At 48.3% G+C, this 10,771-nt stretch overlaps 1 protein-coding gene across 1 annotated transcript; it reads right to left on the bottom strand.

The window, feature by feature from the left end:
* Positions 1 to 583: 583 nt before the first annotated feature.
* On the bottom strand, positions 584 to 9,453 carry LOC120920353 (SERTA domain-containing protein 2-like). Its single transcript, XM_040332387.1, has 2 exons — positions 9,231 to 9,453; positions 584 to 2,905 (listed from the first exon to the last, which is right to left on the bottom strand). Exon 2 carries the CDS (start codon positions 2,899 to 2,901, stop codon positions 2,074 to 2,076), a length of 828 nt encoding a protein of 275 aa, XP_040188321.1. The 5' UTR covers positions 2,902 to 2,905; positions 9,231 to 9,453; the 3' UTR covers positions 584 to 2,073.
* Between the last annotated feature and the right edge of the window lie 1,318 nt (positions 9,454 to 10,771).

The raw sequence follows: 10,771 nt of genomic DNA on the forward strand, positions 1-10,771 counted from the left end.
CGTCATATTGTGTACAGGCCATAAGGCGTAGTCAGGGTCAGCTTTTATTGCAGTATTTTCTAAATCTGAACTCCAGGAAGATGACTAAATATTCAAAAAAACAAACAACTACACTCACTGACAAATGCCATACAGTCTAACCATTAGCAATAAGAAACGAAAGCGGTTGCATGACCGCTTGTAAACTGACTAAAAACTCCACCTCTACTCTTATCAAAGTGAAACTTCTCTCCCAAACAACATCGATTGTTTTTAATTCTCATGCTGCTAAGCAATGGAAAATAGATCGGAAGTATATATTTACTGGTTTTATTCTATTTCTTCAGTTACTTCCTGGTTTCTTGCCTAGGCAAATTATGTCATACATTCCAGGGATCTTCAGAAGGGGAGGAGGGGTTTTCTCAGCTAAGAACACTCTCCTGCCTGCATACCTGAGATAAGGGCAGATGGATTCCAGGAAGTAAATGCTACATGAATCATTTGCCCTTACTCAAGATGTCTACTGCCAGAAATGCTGGGGGGGGGCATTTCAAAATATTTTTTCAACAAAATAAAGCACTGAGACATGGATGGGGGAGTTTGCTTTGAGTAGTTGAAAGCAATTACATATTGTATTTTGTTTGTGGTGAACAGATGCAGTGAAGATCCACTTTAAAAGATAAGCTCCATGCTCCTTCAGAAAAAAAATAAAAGTCAGCAGCTACAAAAACTGTAGCTGCTGATTTGTAACATTAGAATGCTTACCTGCCCTGGAATCCAGTGGTGTCTTCACCCCAGATGTTTTTTTTTTTTTTTTAATCGGCTCTCAGGTGCTGCTGCTGCCATTTATTGTAGCCTTGTGGCTTCAGAGCCAGATCCCTAATAGTGGGCTACCCTTTGTGAATGGGACAGGGGAAGGAGGAGCGGTTACCGGTCAATACCAGGTACCCCCGAAAGATGGCAAATGTGGAAGCGGAGCTTCCTCTCTTGGGTGGAGCTCTGCTTTAATATCACATTAGGTGAGCAGATCCCAAATGGTTCAAAAGGTTACACAGTCAATATACGTGTAGAAGGGGACGCAAACAAATTAAAAAATTCATTACTTTTTTTTCAGAGAATAAAACAGGATTTAACCCACTGTCATAAGCAGCTGCGCGAGGCTTGAATGTTGTATACACCCTTAAACAGAGTAGTTGCAACTTATGCTGCAAACATTTGGCATTCCTAAAAAACATACAAATATTGCAAACAAATCAGTAAGACGTTATAAAATTAACCAGTGATGTCCAACAGGCATTCTATAAAAAAATGGCGAACGGCATTGCCTACAGCACCCCCATCAGAATTTTGCTTTTTCATTTCAATCTACAACAGCAAATGGTTTTGGATTCCTATGGGCTACGAAGGGCCACACCTCCACGTTGATCATCATCTTTTGTTCTAAATGCATCCTCAAACTCAATCTAACCCCAAAATGGGTTTCCACTGGTCTGTGTGGACGACAGCGCATGTTATATTAAACTGAAAATCAAATCACATGATCTAAATTACAAAACTAAGAAATAACTAAACAATCCACTTATAAATTAAACAGAACATAATCTAGACTTTACAATATCAGTTTGTTAAAAGTCTACCAAAAACACAAACAGAAAAACTGCAAAATAAAACTTTAACGTGTACTGCACAAGAGCAGGTATTTAGCACTTCATCATAAAAGGAGGTAGTGTCCGCTATGTACAAGTAGTGACATCCCACATTGACTCTGATAGGTCATATTTTTTATATATCGAAAGTTTAGAAAGACTGAAATAGTTAGAAAAATATCCATTTTATCACACAATTTCTTCAACTGAAGGATGCTCATAATACTTTAAAGAATTTGTTAGCAAGCAGTTTGGGATTTCATAGGCAATTTAAAAACGTCGGTCGTATATCTTGCTGTAAATCAAATTCAAAGATAAAGCCTGGATTTCTTTGTGCAACTGTAATGGTAGCTTTTAAGTGCTGAATGATTTTAGAAGGTGGTACTTCACCTTCAAAGACCCAATTATCTGGCTTTAAAATTGAGAAGAAGGTCAGGAGATGAAGTGGTCAAGATCCAACTAAAATTTCCATAATGTGGTCCAAATCGTTCAGATCTGTCCTGCATACTTGCATGTTATTTGAGGAATTATTGCACAGTGTATATAGTTTTAGAGATTCTTCTAATGTAGGCTGCATCCTTGGGGAAACCAAGAAAGAAAACCCAACATCGGAGTCGTACATTGATGTATCTATGTCATCAAAAATGTCATCCACAGATAAATCTTTTAGGTAACTGGTAGAACTTGTAAGTTCGAAGGAACCAAAGACACATTCTCCACCTCTTGTGTCTTGTCTTTCGGCTTTAAATCCATTTTCCACAGGTTTTGGAGGCTCGTCTGCAACAGGGCCCAGGGAGGGAATAGGGCTGGTGTCCTCAACAAAATCAAGATCCTTGAGAATGGATGAAATGGCAGAAGACATGTCATCATCTGTGACTTCCATCAAATTTTCCACTGGATTCTCACTGGGCCAGGAATCCCTTGTGAAGTCGGTGTGGATTCCAAAAGGCAGATTTAAGGAGGAGGTCTCCAGGAAATCATTTCCTGTGTACATTAAACTGTTGGGGGTAATCTCATGATCCACAATTCCTGGCAGTTGGGTGGCCTCCTGCCGTGTTTCCTCCTGAATCTGACGGACTGTATTGGCTATGAGAACAGAGCGGCGCAGATTAGGCTCTGCCAGCATTTTATAGCTTTGCAGTTTGTTGAGGCACATGTTGAGGACTAGTTGCCTTTGATGACTGTATGGCATACTTCGGTTACAATCTGAGGCACAAGTAAAGTCAGTCATGGTTTCTTCACAATCAAACTTTCGTTTACGTCCTCTACCAAGCATGGGTCTGCAGAGACAAAATGGTGATCATGTTATGTTATGCTGAGCAGAAAAATGGAAGTCAATAGGATTTCTTTCCTACACAATGCAACTACAAAAAGGATAGCTTCAGAGGATAGAGAATTGGGGGGGGGGGGGGAACCATAAAGAAGTCACAGCAGGACCCTGACGAAGCTGAAGTTCATTGGGCGAAACATGTAGAAGGTTCCCTAAACCACGTGAGTGACGTTCTGTCATAGATTATGCTGCTGCGTACACAGGTACACCTACTGAGGCAGCAGACGCAGTCTTTACTCAGGCATCTTATGCTGAATCCTAGCATACTGACCAAATTACAGATCACTCCCACCCCAACAAGAGACCAGAGCAATCTGATCCATGAAGAGGAGACATTTGTGTACATGTTGGGTGAACGGATCTAATGGTCTTCTACTTTGCTAGCAGTGCCACTCTCTGCTGCCTAGAAGTTTAATGTACCTATAGACTCTATCAGTGTTCACTATCTGTATCATTACTGACACTATCAGTTTTGAAGTCTGAAGAGACTATTTACTCTAGCGGAGTCCAGGGCTACATTTCATCCAATCCCTTTACTTTTTATCTATCCAGATAAGGATTGAATATACTTAAAATAAAGTGACTGTTTATCCTCAGCCCTAACTGAGGATGCATCCAGAGAATCCAATTGCTGCAGACTTGAGGGGGCTAGAATACCTTACTACCTAAAAGTGTATGACAACTGCCACATTCCCTTTTGCTGACAGCTTTAGGATGATATACTAGTCAATTGTGTGACTGTGTACTGCAGGGCTCGACAAATCCTGGTCGCCATGGCGACTAGAAATAGGGTCCTGGCGACTTAGCTTGAAAGGGGGGGGCAAAAAAAAAAAAAAGAGAGAATAAAATGGCGATCATTGCAATACTTTCTGTCACGCCGTATTTGCGCAGCGGTCTTACAAGCGCACTTTTTTGGGAAAAAATTACACTTTTTTTTATTCAAAAAATAAGACAATAGTAAAGTTATCCCCATTTTTTTTTTTTATATTATGAAAGATAATGTTACGCCGAGTAAATTGATACCCAACATGTCACGATTCAAAATTACGTCCGCTCGTGGAATGGCGACAAACTTTTACCCTTTAAAATATCCATAGGCGACGTTTAAAAAATTCTACAGGTTGCATGTTTTGAGATACAGAGCAGGTCTAGGGCTAGAATTATTGCTCTTGCTCTACCAATCGCGGCGATACCTCACATGTGTGGTTTGAACACCGTTTACATATGCAGGAGCTGCTCACGTATGTGTTTGCTGCTGTGCGCAAGCTCGTCGGGACGGGGCGCGTTTTCTGGCTCCTAACTTTTTTAGCTGGCTCCTAGATTCCAAGAAAATTTGTCAACCCCTGGCGTACTGTGTGATCACAGCTGCGTCTATCCAAGACCATGTTGTCTTTTAAATGTTCACCTCTGTGCGGATTTTGGTGGAGCCTTTTTAACCCAGTGTTTTTTGTATTTCTAATTTTTGAATAAAATTATAGTATGATTAAGCTGCACAGTCCTGCTGTGACTTCCTTATATGGACCCCCCCCCCCCCCCCAGATTCTCTATGCCTGTTTTTAGGTCATTTGGATCGCACCGTCTAACTATGGTGAATCAATCATTTGGGACGCTGTGACCATGGCTATACAAGCTTCATAGTGTTTAATAGACCAGTGAGATATTGGCTATAGGTTTTCTTCTTTTTACCCCAATATGCAGGCTGTGATCTATATATGTGGAGATAGGAATTGTATTCAGCCCTCATTTGGAGGTACCCTACAGATTACTACAAAGCACTCCTTTGTATGCTGTGGGTACAGAGCTGATCTCAGGAGTTGCCCATAGAGAGAAAAGGTTTTTTTATTACAGACATTTATGTGGAGCTTCATAAATATGTGCATAATAAGACAAATAAAGAGCCCATATAAATAACCCCCCTCAAAAAAAAAGTATGAAACCATCCACCACAAAAATGTGTATAGCGATAATAAGTCAGTGATGTGACAAGTCCTTGTAAATAATTGTTCCATTCACCAAAAGAGACAGTAGACACTTCACCCAACACAACTTACTGTATACGAGTCCACCTTACCAGATAGAGAAACCACCAATAAGGGATGGTCAAGACACTTTTAATGTGATCAAAGCTAGGACATCATGGACTCCACGGAACCTTCCATATGCATATCACTCGAAAAGGTATCCACCGGGAATCATAAAAGGAGTGAAAATACTCAGTGTAGTATGTTTACCAATTTATTTAAAAGGGTTAAAAAAAAGTCACAAAACAGTAAAAAAAATCTGCAAAATCTAATGTGCATCTGGGAACAAACATACAATTCCTTCTTCATGCTGCGCTATAGACCACTTCCAGTGGCGACAAACATTTACCCTTTAAAATCTCCATAGGCGACGTTTACAAAAGTCTACAGGTTTTATGTTTTGAGTTACAGAGGAGGTCTAGGGCTAGAATTATTGCTCTCGCTCTACCAATCGCGGCAATACCTCACATGTGTGGTTTGAACACCGCTTTCATATGCGGGCGCTACTCACGTATGCTTTCGCTTCTGCGCGTGAGCTCGGCGGGACGGGGTACGTTCCTGGCTCCTAACTTTTTTAGCTGGCTCCTAGATTCCAAGCAAATTTGTCAAGCCCTGTACAAGGACCCCTAGATCTTTCTCCATCCTGGATTCCCCCAAAGATTTCCCCCTAGCGAGTAATTTGCATTGGCATTTTTAGCCCCCAAAATGTACTACTTTACATTTTTTAACAATAAACCTCACTTGTCATTTAGTTGACCAGCCCATTATTTTAATGAGGTCTTCTTGTGAAGTTTCTATATCCTGCTGTGAAGTTACTTCCCCGCTTAACTTTGTGCCAGCAAACAGAAAGATTTCGTTTTTTTTTATATCAACCTGTGTATATCATTTAAAAAAAAATGAAAGTTGGTCCCAGGACAGAGCCACCCCAAAGCAATCTGAGTGCTCGCTATTGCCCCCCCAGACACTGCCCTGTAACCAGTTTTCTACCCATGTACAAGCCCCTATAGTCTATGCCTACAGACCTTAGTTTGTGAATTAAGCGTCTATAGGGAACTGCAGCAAATGCTTTTGTAAAATCCATATACACCACATCCACTAGATGGCAGCCCTCTTCCTTGTAGAATGCCAATAGATCGGTTTGGCAAGAACGACCTTTTATAAACCCATTCTGATTACGACTAAGGAAATGGTTTTAATCAACAAATTCTTGGATATAGTCCCTCAGCTTCCCCTCCAGTAGTTTACATACTATCAGTGTTAGACTGACTGGTTTATAGTTCCCAGGTAAAAGGTTTTGGCCCTTTTTGTACATTGGTACCCCGTTGGCCCTTTGCCAATCAGCTGGTACCATTCCTGCCAGTATGCTGTCCATACAAATTATTAATAGTTCTTTGAGGACTCGAGCGCAAGCCATCTGGTCCTGATGATTTACGTTCTTCTAGTCTTTTCTGGACATCGGTTTCTGTTAGCCACAAGAGTAAATCCTGCGACATGTTACCAACAATACAGTCGTGGTGGGTGTACCCCTCCTCCATCTGTGTAAAGACTGAGGAGAAGAAAGCATTTAGTGCAGTTGCCTTCTCATCATGTGTGACCTGGTGGTACAGTCGGGTAGGCGGAGCTGAGGTGGCCGCGTACTCAGGTAGGCGGAGCTGAGGTAGGTATAGCCGTGGTGGCCGTGTACTCAGGTAGGCGGAGCCGTGGTGGCCGTGTACTCAGGTAGGCGGGGCCGTGGTGGCCGTGTACTCAGGTAGGCGGAGCCGTGGTGGCCGTGTACTCAGGTAGGCGGAGCCGTGGTGTAGTCAGGTAGGTGTAGCCGGGGTGGCCGTGTACTCAGGTAGGTGAAGCCGTGGTGGCCGTGTACTCAGGTAGGTGGAGCCGTGGTGGCCGTGTACTCAGGTAGGTGGAGCCGTGTACTCAGGTAGGTGTAGCCGTGGTGGCCGTGTACACAGGTAGGTGTAGCCGGGGTGGCCGTGTACACAGGTAGGTGTAGCCGGGGTGGCCGTGTACTCAGGTAGGCGTAGCCGTGTACTCAGTGAGGTGTAGCCGTGGTGGCCGTGTACTCGGGTAGGTGTAGCCGTGGTGGCCGTGTACTCAGGTAGGTGAAGCCGTGGTGTACTCATGTAGGCGTAGCCGTGGTGGCCGTGTACTCGGGTAGGTGTAGCCGTGGTGGCCGTGTACTCAGGTAGGTGTAGCCGTGTACTCAGTGAGGTGTAGCCGTGGTGGCCGTGTACTCGGGTAGGTGTAGCCGTGGTGGCCGTGTACTCAGGTAGGTGTAGCCGTGTACTCAGTGAGGTGTAGCCGTGGTGGCCGTGTACTCGGGTAGGTGTAGCCGTGGTGGCCGTGTACTCGGGTAGGTGAAGCCGTGGTGTACTCATGTAGGCGTAGCCGTGGTGGCCGTGTACTCAGGTAGGTGAAGCCGTGGTGGCCGTGTACTCAGGTAGGTGAAGCCGTGGTGTACTCATGTAGGCGTAGCCGTGGTGGCCGTGTACTCGGGTAGGTGTAGCCGTGGTGGCCGTGTACTCAGGTAGGTGTAGCCGTGTACTCAGTGAGGTGTAGCCGTGGTGGCCGTGTACTCGGGTAGGTGTAGCCGTGGTGGCCGTGTACTCAGGTAGGTGTAGCCGTGTACTCAGTGAGGTGTAGCCGTGGTGGCCGTGTACTCGGGTAGGTGTAGCCGTGGTGGCCGTGTACTCAGGTAGGTGAAGCCGTGGTGTACTCATGTAGGCGTAGCCGTGGTGGCCGTGTACTCAGGTAGGTGAAGCCGTGGTGGCCGTGTACTCAGGTAGGTGAAGCCGTGGTGTACTCATGTAGGCGTAGCCGTGGTGGCCGTGTACTCGGGTAGGTGTAGCCGTGGTGGCCGTGTACTCAGGTAGGTGTAGCCGTGTACTCAGTGAGGTGTAGCCGTGGTGGCCGTGTACTCGGGTAGGTGTAGCCGTGGTGGCCGTGTACTCAGGTAGGCGTAGCCGTGGTGGCGGTGTACTCAGGTAGGTGTAGCCGTGGTGGCGGTGTACTCAGGTAGGTGTAGCCGTGGTGGCCGTGTACTCAGGTAAGTGTAGCCGTGGTGGCCGTGTACTCAGTGAGGTGTAGCCGTGGTGGCCGTGTACTCAGGTAGGTGTAGCCGTGGTGGCCGTGTACTCAGGTAGGTGTAGCCGTGGTGGCCGTGTACTCAGGTAGGTGTAGCCGTGGTGGCCGTGTACTCAGGTAAGTGTAGCCGTGGTGGCCGTGTACTCAGTGAGGTGTAGCCGTGGTGGCCGTGTACTCAGGTAGGTGTAGCCGTGGTGGCCGTGTACTCAGGTAGGTGTAGCCGTGGTGGCCGTGTACTCAGGTAGGCGTAGCCGTGGTGGCGGTGTACTCAGGTAAGTGTAGCCGTGGTGGCCGTGTACTCAGGTAAGTGTAGCCGTGGTGGCCGTGTACTCAGGTAGGTGTAGCTGAGGTGGTGTAGTCAGGTAGGTGTAGCCGTGGTGGCCGTGTACTCAGGTAGGTGTACTCAGGTAGGTGTAGCCGTGGTGGCCGTGTACTCAGGTAGGTGTAGCCGCGGTGGCCGTGTACTCAGGTAGGTGTAGCCGCGGTGGCCGTGTACTCAGGTAGGTGTAGCTGTGGTGGCCGTGTACTCAGGTAGGTGTAGCTGAGGTGGTGTAGTCAGGTAGGTGTAGCCGTGGTGGCCGTGTACTCAGGTAGGTGTAGCCGTGGTGGCCGTGTACTCAGGTAGGTGTAGCCGCGGTGGCCGTGTACTCAGGTAGGTGTAGCCGCGGTGGCCGTGTACTCAGGTAGGTGTAGCCGCGGTGGCCGTGTACTCAGGTAGGTGTAGCTGTGGTGGCCGTGTACTCAGGTAGGTGTAGCTGAGGTGGTGTAGTCAGGTAGGTGTAGCCGAGGTGGCCGTGTACTCAGGTAGGTGTAGCTGAGGTGGTGTACTCAGGTAGGTGTAGCTGTGGTGGTGTAGTCAGGTAGGTGTAGCCGTGGTGGCCGTGTACTCAGGTAGGTGTAGCCGTGGTGGCCGTGTACTCAGGTAGCTGTGGTGGTGTACTCAGGTAGGCGTAGCCGTGGTGGCGGTGTACTCAGGTAAGTGTAGCCGTGGTGGCCGTGTACTCAGGTAGGTGTAGCCGTGGTGGCCGTGTACTCGGGTAGATGTAGCTCAGGTGGTATAGTCAGGTAGGTGTAGAAGAGGTGGTGTAGCCAGGTAGGTATAGCTGAGGTAGGTGTACTTGGGGTGTATTGAACGCTCCCTGTAGGGTGACATGATGTGCTGTCACTCACCTCTCAGTCAGAAGATGGTGACCCCCCTGTCTGTCTCCCCGAGCTCCGCTCTCCTCCTCGCATTAGGTGAGCACAACTCGCACACAGCGGCCCCCGCTCCTCACATCACCACCGGGCCCCGGAACCCCCCCAGGCCGCCGGGCTCACGGCACGCTGCCTCTCCGCTACACTGCGCATCCGAGGCGCCCGTCGCCAGCAGCACCAGGCATAGAAAGTGCGTGAAGGATCCCCAGCTGATTGACGGTCCTTATCAGGTGCGCCGCCGCTGATTGGCCAATGGCGAACAGAGCAGCACAGCAACCTTTTTCTGATTGGCTGGAGGGGTGGGCATGGGGTGACAGGCACTTTGCGCATGTCGGGCGGCCAATGGGAGAGCAGGGCGGGTTCGCTAGCGTCAGGGTGACGAAGGGGCGCCGTGTACCTCAGAGAACTCCTCCTGATAAGTGTACAATGAGCGCTGCTGGCGGAGGATATGTGTGCAATAGAACCGACACCGTGCATGGCATGGAGGGCACACGTCTGCCCTGTTACTGGTGCAATAAATACATATTTTTAGATTTTTGTAAGAAAGCTGTGCTGAGGAGGTTTGGAGGCAGCCATTGCTGACTTCTCCTTCTGACATAATGAAGTGTATAAACAAAACTTGGACAGGTGGTAACACCGGTGTCTCGTCACATATGGCTACCCATCACAGTTTGCTCCGGAAGTGACGTTCCGCTGTAAAATTGCGCATGCGCAATGCCGCCATATGTGTTCCAACACTTTTAGGACAAAACAGCACACTAAGGGCTTTTTCACACTGAGCGCCCGTACAGGTCCGTCTGTCAGTTTTTTCCCGCTCTCCACCCCTCTTAGCAGTTACAGTAGCACGATCTCAGCCCCCGCTCTCTGCCCCTATCAGCAGTTAGCACGATCTCAGCGCCCGCTCTCCACCCCTCTTAGCAGTTAGCACGATCTCAGCCCCCGCTCTCCACCCCTCTTAGCAGTTAGCGCGATCTCAGCCCCCGCTCTCCACCCCTCTTAGCAGTTAGCACGATCTCAGCGCCCGCTCTCCACCCCTCTTAGCAGTTAGCACGATCTCAGCCCCCGCTCTCCACCCCTCTTAGCAGTTAGCACGATCTCAGCCCCCGCTCTCTGCCCCTATCAGCAGTTAGCACGATCTCAGCGCCCGCTCTCCGCCCCTCTTAGCAGTTAGCACGATCTCAGCGCCCGCTCTCCACCCCTCTTAGCAGTTAGCACGATCTCAGCCCCCGCTCTCTGCCCCTCTTAGCAGTTAGCACAATCTCAGCCCCCGCTCTCTGCCCCTCTTAGCAGTTAGCACGATCTCAGCCCCCGCTCTCCACCCCTCTTAGCAGTTAGCACGATCTCAGCCCCCGCTCTCTGCCCCTCTTAGCAGTTAGCACGATCTCAGCCCTCGCTCTCCGCCCCTCTTAGCAGTTAGCACGATCTCAGCCCCCACTCTCCGCCCCTCTTAGCAGTTAGCACGATCTCAGCCCCCGCTCTCTGCCCCTCTTAGCAGTTAGCACGATCTCAGCCCCCGC

The sequence above is a fragment of the Rana temporaria genome, chromosome 13, assembly GCF_905171775.1.
Source record: "Rana temporaria chromosome 13, aRanTem1.1, whole genome shotgun sequence".
NCBI lineage: Eukaryota > Metazoa > Chordata > Amphibia > Anura > Ranidae > Rana > Rana temporaria.